Raw genomic sequence first — 19563 nt, 5'->3', positions numbered from 1 at the left:
AAATCCGTTTAGAGATAATCCTCCCCTAGTGAACAAAGAGACTGTTTACAAACAGGTGTCGTTCTGTAGCCCTTTCTCTTCCCATTCCTCCAACACTCTTCTCTCTCTCTCACGCACACCCTCAAACAGAATTCAGATTACCTCAGGAGATTGTATGGGATTTTTGTTTTAATATTATTATTTTTTGGTCAGTAAAGGAAAATGGAATCCTTGGATGACACATTGCTTCCCTCTTCCTCTTCTTCATTTCCTTCACAATATTTTGAAACCCCAGTCAGACCCCATCCTCTTCTAGGAGGAACATCCCCCCCCCCAACATAGTTTTTCCTTGTTTAAAAAGAGATTTCTAAAGGGGCTGTTGTTCAGCTAATGTTATAATGCTATTGTGTTGAGGGTGTTGCTGCTTTCTTTTCTAAATAATACAGTGCTTAGAGACAGTGGTATCCTGCTGTAGAAAAATGAGCAGGTCCGCACCAATCCAGGGCACTTATATCTTACTGAGATGAAATCACACACAGTATTATATTCAGCAATCCATTGTTTGTTTTTAAGGGAGAGGTAGAAAAATAATAATGAAGCTTCGGCGTTGCTGAACGCTGTGAGCAGCAAATTGGTTCAAGTTTTCTGTGGACATGTTACGCCCAGTGCCAATCCATGTGGGAGTTCCCTGAATCCAATTCTTGAAAATGCCATGAAATATTTCCACTGGCTGTTGCTATTCAGAGAAGCCTGCATGTTGACAGCTTAGTGTGATGACGCAGACCACGCAAATGCCAAGCGTCAGCCCTCGGAAGTCCCCTGAGGCTTCTTACGTGGTCTTGTGGTCGTGCTCCTTTTTGCCTTACACCTTTCCGGTTTTTCTCCAGGAGTCCCTTAAAGCACTAATTATTTCTTGATCAATAATAGATTAGCTCCTTTGCTATAAGCAATGTGTAGACGCCCTTTGCGGCATTCAAAGGGGTGGGGGATCTTCCTCTTCTCTCCCCACCCCTCCGTCCTCCTCCTCTGAATTAAATTCAAATAAAGTTCAGCTTGACCCTTCCTTTGCTGCCCCTGCCACTGAGTGATCTGCCATAGGCCTGGTTCACACAACATCCTAAGACAAATCGTGACCTAGTGAGACTGCATGGACTTGCAGCCTCCCAGAGAAGCTTCCGCCGCCACTTTGCCCTGGTTCTTGTGACTGCTGTGCTGTGCTAAGCCAAGGTTTGATTTCGTGTGTTGTCCATGCGAGGACTTGTGATGAACGACCCCCTACTCACTAGCCATCAGCTGGAGCCAGGAGTTGTTCATGCCACAGTTTACTGGTTAACCAAGAGTCCTAAGTTGGAAGATGCACCAAGCCAAGCCTTGATTTAGCTCACCGCAGTGTGGCAGCAAAACGGACTAGCAAGGGCAGCTGCAAAGCCCTCTCCAGGAGCCTGCATGTTTGTGTGGCCTCACTACATCTGGGGTAAAGGTAAAGGTACCCCTGACCATACGGGCCAGTCGTGTCCGACTCTGGGGTTGCGTGCTCATCTCGCTCTAGAGGCCGTGAGCCGGCGCCGTCCGAAGACACTTCCGGGTCACGTGGCTAGCGTGACAAAGCTGCAGCTGGCGAGCCAGCACCAACGCAGCACACTGAAACGCCGTTTACCTTCCCGCTTAAAGTGGTCCCTATTTATCTACTTGCACTTAAGAGTGCTTTTGAACTGCCAGGTGGGCAGGAGCTGGGACCGAACAACCGGAGCTCACCCCGTCGCGGGGATTCGAACCACCGACCATGCGATCGTCAAGTCCTAGGCACTAAGGTTTTACCCACAGCGCCACCCGGGGTAGAAAACCATTTTTCAGCCATTACCTTCTGGGAGCTGCATACTAGTGGTGGGCGGGGCCAGAGGCAAAAGTGGGCAGAGCAATGAATGCAGATTTTTTTTTGCCTTGGTGCAGAAGGCTAGATTCTGTACACACTTAAATACGCCGCTGTTTCCTCCATCCAGCCAAGCAATAGCCATTATCAAAGTTCAAGGAGCCAGGCAAAAACACTCAAGTACAATGTGAAACAGGGCCAGCGAGGGCTCTGGCTGCAGAGGGTCTATGGCCTGGGGAGAGGGCCAAGGGCCAGAGAGAGAGGTTCGGAGGGCCGTTAAGCTAGGGATTCTCTTAGCACATCATGTGAACTGGGCCATATTTTGCAGGTAATGATTATCACTAGAAGGCCAAATTTGCATGTAATGTATCGGTATGGTTGATGCCAGGGCACAAACTGTGTATGTATTGTTGTTGGCCTCCATCTGTCTCAAGAGGTGGGGGGGGGGGTCAAACTGCTGCATTAGCAGCACCAAAGTGACCTCCCTGGGGCGCAAGCCTGGGCAGTGTGGATGGAGGTCCTGGACTGCCCAGGCAATGACCCTTCTCTTGGTCTCGCTGATGGGAAAGCAGAGCTATATGTTTGGTTGCAAGAGTTGTTGGAAGGCACCAACAACCATTTTAGGGACTCCACTCCAGATTTGTGTGGGGTTTACTCCTTAGTCTTTTCTTCTCCTGAAGATACCCTGAAAAGCAGTGGAGGTTTAGGATCAGAGTTTTACTTCTCTTAGATGGGCTGCCTTCCCAGGTTTATGAGCCCCATCTGCCCCTCTATGGCACATGCAGAAGCTGCCTTCTTGAGACCTTAAGAAGCAGGCTTACAGCCTAGCAAGTATACCACTGCCAGGAAAATACGGTTCCAGTAAATCTCATAGAAGCACCTGCCTCCTAAGGTGTCCTATCTACCCCTGCGCACCTGTGATTTCAAATTAAGTAGCAAGATTTTTTAAAGAAAATAAAAGATGCCTGTCGAGACATCAACATGTGGAAGGATCATTCCCCTTTATCATGCATGTGCAGGCTGTCTCTAGCCAATCAGCGGTGGGAAGCATTAATCCCACACCTCTTTGGCCCTTAGGATGCACCCCAGGCTGTGACCCTCCCCTGACTCCATCCCACTTGCTACGTGCCCTCCTGGAGTCTTTTGTCTAGCCAGAATGGCCCCTGGAAGATTACCCACAAGGGAATGTGGCCCTCAAAAAAGTGAACAAGAAGTACGATATTAAATTTCCCTTTTCTCCAGGAGGGTCCACGAGCCTGTTTTAAGACTGGCAAGCTGTTGTGGAATACCCGCCTGTGCCAATAGCTAAATTCCCAGCTGCCACGATCCAAAATATTGGTGTCAGCCCATTCCACAAAGATCCAACTGTCTTTTGCTTCCTATGAATGAATGGATGTGTGAATGGAAGAAGAAAGATCGTGGCTGCCAGTCTGAGACCCCAGCAGCTGGGAATCTCAGTGCTGATAGTTCTTTGCAACACAGGAAGAAAGGAGGGTCCGTAGGCGAATGAAAAACAACCAAGAGTAGTCCACCAGGAACTATATACCCAAGACAGCTGACGATCTGGGGGAAAGAGAGCTGTTCAAAGAGGGCTGCTGCATTATCAGTTTGCAACCAAATTCTAGTAAGGGAGACAATGAGTGGGGAAGGTAGCTTTCCTTTATGAAAATATGCTGCACCCCTTCTCCTTTCTCACAATGTTTATCATGCTGAAAGTGGCCTTCATTTGAATCTCGGTGTAGTCACTTGCTAATATGTCTACTGAGCCCTCATCCATTCTCCTATAGATGCTCAGCTCTGCTACGCTTTTCTAGGTAGCAGCATGTTTGGAATGTATCACAACATCAGGCAAAAACTTCTTTAGCCCAATAATTTGTTGCAGACCTGTAGGGTAGCACTGCTGCATGGTTTCAGCTTACAGAAAGGAGAAGCATTAGAGATTTGGCTGCAGTGTATCTTGATTCCATTCACTTCTCCCCCCCCCATCCCAGTCAAAATCTCTGGTGACACTAAAGTACACAGAAGGTTACCAACATCATTACTATGCAGAAGCATAAGAGTTGAAGGGGACCTCAGTGGTCATCTAGTTCATCTTACTACCAATGCAGTGGTTTGAAGGGTTGTAGCCAATGCTCAGCCTACACAGAATGGACCCACTGACATCAACGAGCATTATCAACTGGCATCTATTACATTCATTGGGTCTACTCTCAGTAAAAGTTAGTTGCTTGCAATCCTCCATATTTGTCTATAGCTTTTGCACGTTGACATGATATATACAGACATGATATATGTGTGTATACACACATAGAGAGAGATGAATTCATGCCACACTCCCCTGGCTCCCATAGCATGGTCACCTCACAACTGGACTAGAGCTTCCATTGCACCCTACCGTGCTTGGATGATGCATGCTGCTCCGATGTTGGCCAACCACAGCATTGGGCATTTGCCAATGGGCAGCACCCTTAGGGAGGTCTGCTGCCAAACCAACCAGGCCTCTCAGCACTTGGCAAAGGAAAGGTTTGCACTTGCCACTTTTAATTCTCTGACACCCCTCCTCTGGAGCTTGTGACATAGTGTTGCTCCAGAGGTATATGGGGGAACTAAAATGGCCAGAGTCGGCTGCAGTACTTAATAATATGACAGGCGGTATTGCTGCTGCTATGCCCACCTGATACTGTTAAGGGTGGGCCCTCCTTCAGGACACCTAGGGTCCTCTAATGAGTGCATGCTAACTGCTGCTCACTTGTCTCCATAAACATGAATGGATACCACTCACTTAAAAAGCAGAAAGTGAAGTGATGTTCTTAGGGACCTTGTTGGGTTTAGGGAACAAATCCCTCTCCCATCTCTGATACTGGGCAGTCCATCCTTTGCTGACAAAGCCCTCTTGGGCACCCACAATTCCCTTCTTGCATCTCCCTTGGATTCCCACAACTATGGGCTCTCTTCCACTCCTCAACCATGGTGGGTGTGTACAGTATATATGCGGTCCGTAAATATACAAAATGAAAGAAACAGGGTCTTGGATGAAGTGAGATGACTAGGCGTGACAGTAGATTAGCAAGCTTGGAGACAGACAACTTGTCAATTTTATCTGCAGACCGCACTTGATTATGTGCTTTCTGGCAGAAGTGAAATAAGAGTCCACAGATCACAACTGGATATCTGGCACATCTGAAAGGATTTCCCAGTGTGGACATGAGGAGGCATTTCTTCTCTCTCCTAGCCAAGTATAAAAATAAAATGACCCTTTGCACTCTTCCTTACATCAGTAAAAGTAAGGCAGACTAGTAGCACCTTATTTAAATACTCTAGTATTTCTTAGGTGTTTCCTGTGCCACCCTTTACCATAGTGGCCCCTTCCTGTCCATATGATGCATCTTGTGAGGTGGGATAAACCACTGTGGCATCTTAGGGGAGCATCCGCTTTGCATGCAGAAGGTCCCTGGTTCAATCCCCAGTAATCCCCGATTGGGCCTGGCCATGGTCTCTGCTTGAAACCCTGGATAGCCACTTGCAGTGTGGATAATACTGAGATAGATGTACCAGTAGTCCGAGTCAATAGAACACAGCTTCCCATGTTCCCCTGAAGATTTATATGTGAAAATTCAGTGAATTGTTTGGCATTTCCACATTATCTTAAATTTTTAATTTCTCTTAAGTATGGTTTCTGTTGCTTAGTCTTATGACACAAAATCTAGATTTGCAGATTTCAAAGAAATGATCTCTTGTGAGAGGAAAAACACATTTCATGGATTTATTTATGCAGCTGGTAATATGTGTTTCTGTATCTCTCCATTTCCAGTTTAATGAAGTTTCTGCCTTGACTGTATAAACAGGCTGCTGCACACACACAAAAAGGATCTCCAGCCTTTAAAAGCAGCTTCTCTTTTCTCTATGTCCATTGTGGGTGCCTAACATCTAATACGGCTGACTTTAAAAGGGACAGTATCTAATAGGAGAAATGTTTCTAGCCCCCCCAGAGTGTGTCCATGTCCCACTTGGAATGCATGCTAAAATCATTCTAAAATAAAAGCTTGCTATCACATGGGCAAAGTAAACTGTGTCCCCTTTCACCCTTTCTAATGCCAGATTCTGCTGTGTGGGAAGGACCCATGAAATGGGCCCCACCCATAGAGGCAGACCTTTCAGTGTTAAGTAGCCACATGAAATAAACCCATGGGGAAGTGGCTGCCATACCACTTCAGCAGCGTCTCAAAGGAGAAAAGCCTCACATGGTGTGTTAAAATGTAAGCCCCTAGTTCATACTGCCTTAAAAAATATTTATTTTTTATTCATTTGATCAAAACCATATCATTTAGTACACCCTTGAGTCGCTCAGAGGCTTGATGTGGTGCAGGTACACCCTTCCCACCCCAAAGATAAAGTGATGTGTAAGCTGCATGCTCCAGGAAGGTTTTGAGCTCATGGTAGCTCTGCTGATGCAGCGGTGGGGGAAGAATGATGCAAAGGGTGCCTTAGTGTGATTCGGCCCTTCTGTGGATCAACCAGCTCACAAGTCATCTGGCCTAAGTCACCTAGAGCAGTGATGGCCAAACTTGGCCCTCCAGCTGTTTCTGGACTACAACTCCCATCATCCCTAGCTAACAGGACCAGTGGTCAGGGATGATGGGAATTGTAGTCCCAAATCAGCTGGAGGGCCAAGTTTGGCTATCACTGGTCTAGAGGTAGGTAGCCGTGTTGGTCTGATGTAGTTGAATTTTTTTAAAAAAATGTTCAGTAGCACCTTAGAGACCAACTAAGAATTAGTTGGTCTCTAAGGTGCTACTGGACAATTTTTTTAATTTTTAAAATTTCGACTACCTCTGTTTTGTTTGATTGAAGGGAAGAAAGACTCTCTGCAAAGGAGAAGGACAGACACGGGGTCAATCTGGACCAGTGGAACTGAGCTGGCAGGTAGATTGGTCTCTCTTTCCTTCTCTGCCTCCCTACTTTCCTCCAGTAAAGGGAAGCGAGAGGGAGAATGAACATCTATCTGTTCAGTCTCTATAGTGATGCTGCTACTGAGAGAGAGGGAAAGGTAGACTGAGGCTGTTTTGCCCCTTGGCTGCCCTCTTGAGAAACAGCACCTGGGTCCTAAAAGTTGCCAGTGTGTGTGTGTGTGTGTGTGTGTGTGTGTGTGTGTGAGAGAGAGAGAGAGAGAGAGAGAGAGAGAGAGAGAGAGAGAGAGAAATAGTTTCTTCACTGTATTTTGGAGGTGCAAAAGAGAGGGAGCAGGATGAGGGAGAAAGGCTCAGGTAACTAGATCGGTTGAACAACTGCCTCCACCCCAATTTATCTGCAAGGCTGGGCTAATCTTTTACTTCCTATTTTGCTACCCAGCTTTCAAAATGGCCGAGGGCGTTTCAAACCATCTTTCTGATCCGGTCGTCCTGAAATTTGGCATATGCAATTATAGATGGTGGTTTGTTCCCATCTTTATAACTCCTGTGGCAAGAGTGTGGACACCCAAAAGGGTATCTGCAGTGTCTTATGCTAGTGTACTTCGATGAAAGAACATTTGTCTATATCTGAAGGTGGTTTTCACAGTGTTTGTCCCAAACTTCCATATTATTGTTCTTAGCCAAGTGGGAATTAGCCATATTTGCTGGGGAAATAAATTGTCGACAGCATTAAAGCACCTGAAAAGCACGGGTGGAGAAATCGGAGATATCACACACGCTGCTCAAAATGTCATTTGAAGTCGAGAGTTAATTTCAAATTCAAGTCACTTGAGAGTATATCATTTTAAAGAAATGCCATTGGTGGGTCAAGAGCTTCAGCAGACATCAATAAAGCTTAATAAAGCGTTCCGAAGCAATTTCTGCTCTCGGGAGTTGCCACGCCCCTCCAACCAACAGCTATATTCAAAACTATTGTTAAATAGAACACAGCGTTTTCGGTCACAAAGAGCTTCTAGTGAAGTGGCGGTAGTCAACGCTACTTTGCTTTCTCTGCCCAGCTCTGCTCCTGCTTGCTAGTATTTAGTATAGTTCATGCAGAGACTGTGGAGGAAGGGCCACATTGCATGTTCCACTGACATGTGTAGCTATCTCTTCATTTTTCACCTTAATTAGCTACCACTGCAGCAAGGTGATTCTTACTGAGAAGGTAGCACCCAGAGAATGGAGGCTTATCCCTTCCTCGCTCCACTGAGATTGGAACAAATGTTGGGGAATAGCATGGAGGTTTATCACAAGCAGGGCCGGCCCACCCATGAGGCAAGGCGAGGTGACTGTCTCGGGCGGCAGGATTCATAGGGGCAGTTGCTAGTTTCCTCCCACCCCTAGGGAGGAGATGGCGGGGGATGTCCTCTGGAGTCTCCTAGGGTCTTCACCCTCCCAATGTGATTCCAATAGAGTCCCTCACCCTTCCCACCGTGACAGCTTTGATTCCCACTTCAACCATTGGGTAAGGTTGATTTGTTCCCAGTCTAGATCTTCACTCACCCCTTCTTCCCTGGTGAGGAGAGGCACCATTTTGTGGTTCACCTCCAGTGCCAAAATGTATTGGGCTGGCCCTGATTATATGTGCCAACATTGCCCGATGTCCTGCTGAGATGGGCTGGGTGAATATTTCGCTCTATTTGCAGATGCTCCCCTAAAGAACAGCCAGAAAAGGAGAGGAGACCTATTGTAGCCCACGAATAGGGCTGCAGAATTAGAGGCCTGTTTTCCCTAAGCCCTGTTTTTTTGTTTGTATCTCTTGTAAAAGAGGTCTTGGTTCCAGCCTGCAGTCTTTGTAATTTACATGTGTTTTATCTGTTGGGTGCGCCTCCTCTTCTGTTAATACGAAATTATGTTTATGCTTTGAGGGGACGTGAAGAATATTTGAGCAGTCAGATGCTTAATTTAGTATTTTTCAAGCTCTGTTGTTGGGAATTCTTTGGAAATCCTAGCTAAGTGTCCTCAAGAAGATTAGTGAAGGCACGCAGGCTTCCCTGAATGACAATTTGCCTTTTATTACTGCTCTCCACTTACAAGGAGTTGCTGCAGGAAAGGATTGGGAGCGTTGTTGAGCATGCTGTGTTCCATTGGAAGGTGACCATGTCCGAAAGGAGTGTTGAGCACTCCACGTGAACTTAAGCATTAAGCATACCTCAGGGAAATGTTCTGGAATCCTCTGCAATGGTTCCTTGGCAGATAAATCAGCGATAGACGGAGATTTCCAGAGTAAAGAGTTTGAAAACCACTGGGTTGGTTTTTTAAAATAAAAAAATAAAGGGGAATTCTACTTACTATTTGTAATTTATGTGATACTTCTCGAATACCTGCATGGGGCAAATGTTTTAATATGGGGACATAACGTTGCTCCAGTACTGGCTTATTGTAAAGTCTTGTGACCTTAGAAAAGGGCACAGGTCAACCACTTCTAACTTTAAAAAGAAGATAGACAATGTTATGTAAAATGTATTGTCCAAAAGTTGCAGTTATCTAGAGTTGTCAAACATTATTCCCACAACGAAGTTTTTGTCTGATGCTTCATGTTCTAATAGAAATCGGTGGAAGTGAAGGGAAATTGAGACATGGGAATTTAAATTTCCCGCTTGCCCATTTACTGGAGCTTAGGTTGCAAAGAATTTTGTTGTTTTTTTTATGAAATTTTTATTGGTTTTACAGAATTTTAAAGAACAAACAAACACTTAAAAAGACATACAAACACGTATAATTTCATAACCTTTTTTCATAGACCTCTTTTCTGAGACTCCCCCATACCCCCCCTTTCTGCATCCCAATGTCCATATAGCAACTCCCAATTGTTCCTTTCCAACCTCTGTCATCTTAGTCATCTCTGTATTCTGACCTTATATCGCTGTATCCCTTTATTCCTAAAAACCACAGCACTCTAACATTCATCAAGTTTATAATAGTCCTTAAGATAACTTTTGAATTTTCTCCATTCTTCTTCCGCCGTCTCTTTTCCTTGGTCACGGATTCTGCCTGTCATCTCGGCCAATGTCATATAGTCCATCACTTTCATCTGCCATTCTTCCAGAGTGGGTAGATCTTGTGTCTTCCAATACTTTGCGATGAGTATTCTTGCTGCTGTTGTAGCATACATAAAAAAAATTCTATCCCTCTTTGACACCAATTGGCCGACGATGCCCAAGAGAAAGGCCTCTGGTTTTTTAGGGAAAGTACATTTAAGTACCTTTTTCATTTCATTATAGATCATTTCCCAGGTTGCAAAGAATTTTGGCATGCTTCAGTCTTGCAGCAGTTTTAAGTACAGTATTCAGCCCAATTTCTCCTAACTTCTTTACTCCCAATTTTGGTTTAGAGTTATTTCATCTGTTTGGGAATTTCATCTGATGTTGCTCTTGGTCCATTTTGTTTCTTGCATCTCCATCACAGCTTGCGTGAATTTGCAACCCCCTTCTTTGGATCTGGCTGCAGGTCCATTCGTATGGGGCATGGCTTTCACATGGAGGGTGCATGGTGTGTGTCTGTGTGTGTGTGTGTGTGTGTGTTTGTGTCTAACAGAGTTTCCCTAGAGGAAGTTGAGTTCAGAACAGAAAACAAGGGGGGCCTGTATCTTTCAGATTAATTTCTAGTAATGGAGTTTCGTTTGTCCACTTCTTCAGGTTCAGCACAGGTCCTGGTCAACCTGTCCTTGGTGGCAGGCAAAAGGCTGTGCTGCATGCATGAGAAATCCTGAATGCGCATGAGCATGCATGCATGTCAAAGGAAGCATTTTTATTTATCTGGTATTGTCCAGTTCTGACTGATGCTCTGCACCGCTGCTAGATTTTAGATTGTGTTCTTAACTGGGGGCGAAAACATATGGCGATACTAATGCATAAGGAAACCTTGATTTGTGTTGTGTCGGCATATGAAAGCTTGCATGGTTTTCTCTCTGTGTGTGTGATGAATGGCTTTCCCTTTTTGTGCATCCCCCTGTCTCTCCATCTGCCTATCCTTGGGGAAATTCACCTGCTCTCAGCACAAACTGGAAATGGTAGAAGCCCAAGGAGGGACTTTATGTATTTACGCAGGAGCACGCAGAAATGCTGAACGTAGAGGAAAAGCAGTGGGGGAATGGCTCAGTTGCAGGCCATTAACCTTCTTGGGATTCCCCCTCCCCCTCCCCCTTCTTTTCTGGCTTCCTTCCTTACAGCAACCACTTGAAAGGAAAGACAGCCAAAACAGCTCTCAGCACAGCGTCTCCAGCCACCACAGCACCCACACCGCTTCACCTGTCCGCAGCACCCAGGTGCTTCCCGACTACCCTGCCACCGAAGCACCAGCTGCGGAGCAACCAGACAACGCTGGGCAGAAGAAGCCAGATCCATTCAAAATCTGGGCCCAGTCCAGGAGCATGTATGAAAGCCGACGTGAGTATCAAAGGAGACTTCATTATTTTGGCAGCTGCTCTAGATCATTGCATTCTGTAACTCTTGGTTTAAGGGGAGTTCCCTCTCCCCTCCCCTAGAATGGGGGGGGGATAGATATGTCTATTCATTTCTGGATAGGATGAAAGTGAGCAAAGCTGAGCATTGCTGAAGATGGGCATGGGGTGGGTGAATACAGTGCCAAGGAGCCAGAGAGACCAGCAGTTTACATGTGGTTGACATTAATCATTTTTTGATGGTGGTGAAGGAGCTTTGGCTTCTGTCAGCCTGGATGGCTCAGTTGGTTCGAGCATGGTGCTGATAATTCCACAGTTGCAGGTTCGATCCCCATGTGGGACAGCTGCATATTCCTGCATTGCAGGGGGTTGGACTCGATGATTCTCCTTCTAGCGCTACAATCCTATGAATCTATGAACTTTGCGGCGCAGTATGCCAGTATTGATATCTTTTCTTGTTCTTCAGCGTTTACTTCTTTAAAAGAAATCAATTTCTGAACGGGGAAATGTCAGACAAGCATAATATAAGAGGTTGCACAAATTGCTTTCCAAGCTTTGTGCTGCAGACACTTGTGGACCCAATCCTTCTAAGCTCTTAATTCATGAAGTAGTTGAAATATAGCCTCACAGTATTGTAGTATGGCTTGGCAACTTGTAGGAATGTCATGCCCTTTCAATGCCTATTCAGTTATTCCTTCATTCAGAGAGTGGGAGAGAGAGTCAGTGCTTTTTTTAAAAAAAACAAAACTTTTAGGGGTACTCTCATTATCCTACTCGTATTGAAATACTGCCCCTCAGCGAGGCCTAAGTTAGATTCACAAAATGTTTAGGGATATGCGTACCCCTGTGTCCCCCCCCCCCCCGGAATAAAAGCACTGCATTAAGTCCTTTAAAAAGTTTTCAGTCTCGCTGTTTGCAGGTATAAAGGTTAAGGCCAAAGGAATAATTTTGCTGAATTAATGACAGCACTGCCTAGCTGACCCACATGCTGCCAAGCCATGCTTGCCTTTATCGTTGTGTGCTATTTCAACAATGCAGAGGTCGAATAGATACAGTAAACAACTTTTATTGTCGGTTATTAATAGATGCACCACACTAATAATTCAGCAGGGTTTTGATTTGCCTCCGAGAATACAAAATGGGTTTCAATCAACCCCCTTTTCTTCAAAGAAAATCAACCTCCTTTTCCTCTTCAGTTGCAATCTGTAGAGCATTAGTTACACTAGTAGAGTTATGTGGCATCCCGTAGAGTGAAGCAGCTCTCAAGCAACCTCCCATCACAAAACGCTGCTCACCTTGTAGACTTGGGGTTTCTGCATAGTTTGGAGTCATCTGAGTGGCTGAGCAGCTGAATCTGTTACATAAAATGTCATTAAAAAAAGAAAAGGGAAGAACTTGGAAGCAGAGGCTTTGGGAAAATACTGGAAAATGTATTTTAGCAGCATGATATCTTGTGTTTCTTCTGTTTTCCTTCACAACATTCATTTCTTTTCTTATTTTTCTGGGCATGGCTTGGATACACAACCCATCCTCACACGATCTTCTGCTCTCAGGAATTGTTTTCACAAAATCTCGTGCCCCCATTTTGTTCGTGGGACTACTTTTGATCTAGCAGGGGCATCTGCTAATGTAAGATGAGAGGGTTCCCCCCCCCCGATTCCTCCTTCAGTCCCCCCTGCCACCTTCCAGTCCCTCAGCCCTATGAAATGGATATTCAGGTGGGGGGTGGGCGGGCTGCAGGGAGCTGCATTGAAAGAGAGAGTTGGCAAAGAAAAAAAAATCACATCTCCTTCTCATGCTTTACTAATGCAACACCTTTTTTGTACGGTGAGAAGGATTAGGACAAAAGCAAAACTAATTCTTGGGCTCTTTGAAAGGCAGAATTGAGTTTGGGTATGTAGAAGAGGTCTGGGCAAAGGGCTTCCTTATCTGCCTGAAGAAAACAGGTCTCCTAACACCACAGTGCCTCCAACTCAGCTGCGCTCTGAGCTGATGTAATGGCCGCTAGAAATGCCACTTTGAAAGTTAGCCACAGGGCGATGGAGGCTAGTGGTCCAAGAGCCACTTTGGTCAGGGTGGTCAGTACCTTATGTAAGTTCCATGAGGGACATCTGAGTGCTGGATAAGGCACCAGCAAGGACGCCTCTCTCAAAAAATGTGGTATGTGCAGATGACAGGGAAGCCTGGCCTAGTTTGGATAGCATAGAGGAAAGGGCATTTTAAGGTCGTCAAGTCTTGTTCAGGTACAGTCCGGAGGAATATTAATAGCCAAGAGATTCCCGCTGTGGACCAGTCTATGTATTTTCACTCGCACCACTGCGCAAATGCTTTGCAAGTGGCTGGGGTTTGGGGCAGGGCGGTTCTTGAAAACGGTGGAGTTCCTCCCATTAACGTTAGAAGTTATTTCCACTTTGGGGCTGAAGAAGGTGGAGCAGACTCCTCCAGGGCCACCTTTAAAAAGAAAGGGGGTTCTTGCACTCACGGTAGCTTCTTCTAAAGTGATTTCTTACCCAAGCCTTTTAAGAGACCAACTTTGGCAGAGTGGGACATAAAAGTCCTCAGCAGCCCCACATTTCAAACTGCAGACCTGCATGGATGGATGAGCTCACTAAAACCTTGGAGATAGATCAGCACGTCATTTCGATGCATTCAGATGCAGTGCCAAAACAACCCAGCGAAAAGAAGGGAGAGTTTGCTCTCCAGCGCCTTTGTGGTTCTACCAATTTAATTTGCAGATCAATGGCTTTCCTTTCCTGGGGGGCCAGGGCCTCTGTAATGCAGCCTCCCCAGCCTATGGCAGAATAAGTTTTGGATGGTGATAAGTTTGGGGGTTTACTTAGGAAATGAATGAGGGTCTAGGAAGTGGGTTTTCCCCCCCTTAATACCACTTTAGATGCTTCAGTCTTTACTGCCAAAAATATGTAGTGGCCAGACAGTATCTCTGGTTGACATATTGAACTGTAGATAACAATTTCAGGATGCATATTATGAAAATTGTGCATTGGCTGCCTACTGTTTAACAGCAGGCAAATGCAAAACAGTGAAATATCTGGACACATGCAAGCCCTACAAGATAATACGGGAGGGAATAAACTGCCCTTTTGCCATTTTTGATGGCGGCATCACTTGTGAAGGTTTTTGTGCTCTTGTCCTACTACTTCCACTGCTCTGGATTTCCCCCTTCCCCAGCTGGATGCTCACATTGTCATTGTCTGTGACCCCCTGCAGCTATTCAGTACCAACTAAACAGTTAATTAGAAATTATCTAATTAGTCATTAGGATTAGCTCAGCAGTATTAACTGCTGCCTGTTCTGCCTTTTAAAAAAAATTAACTTGGGAATGTGCTGCAGGACACAACTGCTTCCTAGCCAGTCCACCAACATGGCAAGTTTTATGCATTTCAGAGGCACTCCACAGGTTTGCTGCATGTGCAAATTATTTTATTTTATATGTGCAAATAGTTTGGAAGCTTTGAGTGACTACTTATTTCTGAAGTTTTGCATGCATCCCATACCCTTTTTCCGTTGGCTTCTCACTGTACCACTTGACACCTTGCACTTCACTGTCCTTCGCTAGCTTACTGTGTTTGCTTGGGGACCAGCTCCTTTCTAGTCTACTGCAGTTGCAAACCACACAACTTCGTATCTTACAGATAATTTGCTTAGAAATGGAGAGGTGGAGAGGTATGATTCTCACTGAAGGTGCAAGAAGAGCCCAGTTTGAAATCAAAGATGGGACTTCTGGCTGGCCGCTATAGGAAACTGAATGCTGGATGTACTAGGGCCCTTCTGAACAACCAGGCCATTCCATGGGTTTATAGATTAACTTAAGAGGAGTACCTAAAATATGAAGACCCAGGGAAAGGTTATCCTTCAGAACATTGTCTTTGAACCTTCTGAATAGGCAGTCGATCAAACACTCCCAGCTAGCTCCACAAAGCTAGGACCTGGAGTTCCTGAGAAAATTTGGATTCAGCCCTTAATTCACCATTGTCTTAAAGAGCTTGATCCCAAACACATAATTTTCTAAAAATGAGTTGATTAAACAAAAATCAACACCATATACTATTAAATTACCAGTGCCATAGGTTAAATAAGTCAACACCAGTTCAGTAATTCCAAATTTTCAGGCAAATTTCAGAGGGTATGGTAACCTTGACATGCACGTTTTACTATTAATTCAAGCACTGCGTGTCTAAGATGAATTTCCCCAGTTGATAATTATTTGTCGGTGGTGATTAATTTTGATTTGGACAACAATCCAGAAGGACACCAATTTGAATTTTGAGAGTTTTCCTGTCACCAGCTGCCTCCATGCAGTCTTCCAAATATCTTTCAAACACCGTCGCATTTAAGAGACTGCAGACGTTCACTGAACTGCAAGGGTCATTTCTCTAGAGCTGAGCACAAATGGCCTCTTGACATTTGTCAAGCCATTTTACCAAATTTCTCAGTGGGGTAGAAATTCTCCAATAGTCTTTAGGGCTGGGGCTCGCCATTTGCCTTTGCGGTAGCGCAACTTCCCTGTCTTTCGGTCTCTCCACCTCCTTTTCCTTCTTTCTTTGCTGCTGCACATTGGACCATTTGGAACATCCTCCATGATACTCCAGGTCAAATCTCATTCCAAGTTGCTGTGTTTGTGTGGCAGGGAAGGGTTGTTAAATGGTCCCTGCCATAAAAAAAAAAAATTGCTGGAGAAAATTCTGCAAAGTGGCCTTCTTTTGCAAAGGGGGTGATAAAAAAAAAAAGCCTTGGCTCAGTGTTCATTTCACACCTGTCTTTCCTTTAAGCACTTCTCAGACTTTTGAATTTTAAAAAAGGCATTCTGAGCACAACCTGACTTCAGCTAATGATAGGGAAATTCTTAACAAGCAGAAATCATGTGTGGGTGTCTTGTTTCTGCCCCACTGTTGCCTTGGTCATTAAGCCAGCATTCAGTTGAAGCATTTCTTGTTAAAAGACGGGCTTATTGGTTGTAGCCTTTTTGTGAGTTACACCTATCCATGCAGGAGATCTGCATTGGTATTTGACGTTTGAAATCTACCAAGGCATTGGGAGATAAATCATATTAAGGATGCTGTCTTCTCTGCAAAGGCAAATGAGCCTGTCCTCGAAGGGTGAGGAGCAATGTGCCTCTGCCTCCATCCTGGCAGTCTTCCCAGAAGTGACTTTCACTCACAGTCCTTTCCTTATTTAAGACGGAGATACTGGCAATAACATAATCCTGCGGAATAAAAATAGTGGCTCCCTCTTTCTTAAAGCGCCAGGCAGGTTGCAGAAGTACTCCTGCGCAAGAACAAGCCAATCTGCTTCTGATGGACATGAGCTGCTCCCACAGAAGCAGCTGGCGGTGCAGGATTCAGCCCCAGGAGGCACTTGAGAGACCCTGTTTAACAGCACTGCTCTAAAGTGGGCCGAGTTGTTTGTTTGTTGTTTAAGGAGTTTGGATCATGTGGTTTTCCACATGCCCACTTTAGGTTCAACTGTCTTTTCCTCACCCACCCTTCTCCAAAAAAACTCTTAGTGCCGTTACTGTCTTGCTGGTGTGAAATTGACAACCTGGGACATTATTCATGACTGCAGGGATTAAAATGCTACTTGGTTCTTTAACTGTAATAGGAGGATAGGTTCTAGGTGGGATCAACATACATCTGAGATTGGAAGAGCTATCAGAGAAGCTGGCAGTTTTAGTGGAACCTGTCTAGTAAATATTTGCACCTAAACAAAGCCAGACACTGAGACCTAGGAGGGAATTAGGCATTGGTCCTTAGGATGCTTCAGGGCCTTGGAGGTTCCAGGAGTTTCTGGTGTGGAATAATCCAAGGACAGCAGGAGCACGATTTCCTCTATATCCAATGCCCAGGCTAGGAACACTGCTGCTTCTGCAGCCAACCTGGAACCAGGCACACTCAGGTGAGTAGGCTTTGGGGGGAACCCCAAAGTCTGCAAGAGCAAAATAAAAGAAAAAATAAATTAAAATGGCCAAAGGAGTGGACAGAATCCTGAACAATGAGCACCCTTGCACTGCAATGTTTTGTTGCAGGTCCCACTGGTTAATTCACATTTCTAAGACCTTCTCCAGTGCTTGAGCCATGAAGCCTCATCTCTTTGATGTTTCCTCAGTTGAACACACAGGACTATATCTTACTTCATGTCCTAGACATGAAGTTGGTTTATTTGGCCTGTATTCAATTAACCTGGCAAGCTAGCAAAAGGCAATTTAGGGGCTCCCACTAGTGCCATGGGTCTTCCCCCCCCACACACCTTTCTCCACGCACACACTTCATGCATCTCCCCCAAAGTCACTCAGCAGAGTCTGGAGAAACCCCAGAGCAGCTCAAGGGAGGCAGGGAAGAGAGGGGAAAAGATTGCTCAGAAGAGCGTCATGCTGAATTCCTCCCTTGTGGGGGAATCCTTTAATGGCGGAGACAGAAAGAACTACCTTGCTTTAGACTTGTCTCAGAGACCACGGTCATCTCTGAGTCTTGCAGTGCCAAGATCTAAATCACAGTTTAGTCACACAGTCCGTCATCTTCAGTCAGTCTCAATTTTCCCTCAGTGGAATGGGAATAATTATTACTACTTAGTCTGGATGTGTGCCAGTCCTATTGGAATGTTGTAAAATTCTACTAAAGCCCATGCCTTAAAAAAAACAAAGAACCTTTTTCTTCCATGAACCTTGTCCACTAAGATGGCAGCTTCTAAGAAATGGTGGGCTTGTGATGATAAGCTGCTGTTTGCCTTCTTCCCCTTAAAGTTCATGCCACCTGTTCTTTTGCATACCTTCGTACTACTTTAAAAATGCTATTTCTGTAAGTGATAATGAGTGACATAATTCTTGGCTTGATCATTTCCAAGAAGTATCCTTTACCTATTCAGAGATTAAGAGTTCTCAAGAGAATAAGGCAAATTTAGGGTCATGAATTTTAAAAGTGGACCTATATCTTGGGGAAAAAATAGAATATTCTCCTCTCTCATTTATTGTTTTAGTCTTAAACTTCCTTGAGGATTGCAACAATCTGTTGTTGTGCTGCCTGCATGCTTTGCGGAGCTGCTGTATCCTACGCATGGCCATCTGTCAAAACAGCAGTGACAAAATGAATTAATCTGAATTGCAGATGTGTTAATGAGCCCCTTTGAAGGGCTTAAGCATGTTTTAATTAAAAGCAAAGCAGAGCAGGGTCGAGGCTTTCTAAAGCTTTTAAAATATTGCAGGTTTTTTTAAAAAAATATTTGGATTTTATTTTCAGTCACACAATAGATAAAAAGCAGCACGTGAAGCTATTCCTTCATCCACAATTAAATAGGCGTGGGGAAAATGTGAGCACCATGTAACTAAGGAAATGCTGATGAGGCAGCCTTTAAAAATGGAGTAATTGTGTAACAGGGGGGAGTGTTTACCCATTTTATGGCTAGGAAACAAAGCACCTACATTTAAACACCCACAATCTTTGTTAGTTTTGGCCATTTTACCAAAAAACAGGCCTCTGTTGATGACCAAGAGGCAGAGTTGTTGCAGAGCTTGCTCGTTTATTTTTTTACTAGTTCATTTCTAAACTTTGGATCATGGTTGTGTTGTCTAGAGGTCTTTGGGCCTTTTATGTTCCTTATTTCTATATGATTCCCAGGCATAAGCTTAACATAGGTTCAAGTGTAAAGACTTTAAAATTGCTCTTTGTGACTGGCGGGCCAAAATATATGTATTCTAGCTATTGAGGTACAGTAAGAGCTTTGAGGTACTGATAAACATTGTTTTATTTTGGGTACACTAGGGTGGCCTAAAGGGTGAGAGCTCAAGTATCTCTCCCTCAAATAACAAACTCGGGTTGTGAGTGCTGATGTCATGATTTGAAGCCAAAACCCAGAAATATATTGGAATATTTGGGGGAACCCCAGTGATGGCAGAAGTACAAGCAGCCTGTTCATTCATTCATTCATTGGGGTGGGGAGCACAACCTAAGGTAGGAACTCTTAAGAGCTCTGTGCATGACAGCTAAGGAATGTTGACTGCCATTTGGAAAGGGAAATAGTGGAGTGTCGTGGAGGAAGGCATGGCTGACCGACATGAACCCTGAATAGGAGTGGTCCTGATAGAACATGAGGATTGGATGTTGTGTTGTAGGTCACACTTGTGTATTTTGATCCTGATAACGGGAAGCCACATTATGTGAATATCCAGTATGCGCGGCAATAACAAGACCTTCATGCTATAAGGAATTGTTGGTTAACTTTTAATACATGCATTGTCTTAGACTTGCATGAACACATGTGCATTATGAAATAATAGTAGAATCTGATTTTCAACTACCGCATGTATTTGGTTTAAGCAGATGCTCTAGGGACACAAGGCAAGACTTTAC

The 19563-nt window shown here is 44.6% G+C and overlaps 1 protein-coding gene across 13 annotated transcripts in view; it reads left to right on the top strand.

Annotated features, from left to right (window-relative positions):
• MAGI1 (membrane associated guanylate kinase, WW and PDZ domain containing 1) overlaps nucleotides 1-19563 on the top strand; it is a 483098-nt gene that overhangs the window by 428948 nt on the left and 34587 nt on the right. For all 13 annotated transcript variants that reach the window (XM_081183947.1, XM_081183951.1, XM_081183950.1 and 10 more), the window contains one exon: nucleotides 10973-11189. In XM_081183947.1, coding sequence (XP_081040073.1) covers nucleotides 10973-11189 — 217 coding nt within the window. The remainder of the gene's footprint in view (nucleotides 1-10972; nucleotides 11190-19563) is intronic.

Source organism: Podarcis bocagei (genome assembly GCF_964188305.1).
Source record: "Podarcis bocagei genome assembly, chromosome: 2".
Taxonomy (NCBI): domain Eukaryota; kingdom Metazoa; phylum Chordata; class Lepidosauria; order Squamata; family Lacertidae; genus Podarcis; species Podarcis bocagei.
This window is presented reverse-complemented; position numbering and strand designations above follow the sequence as displayed.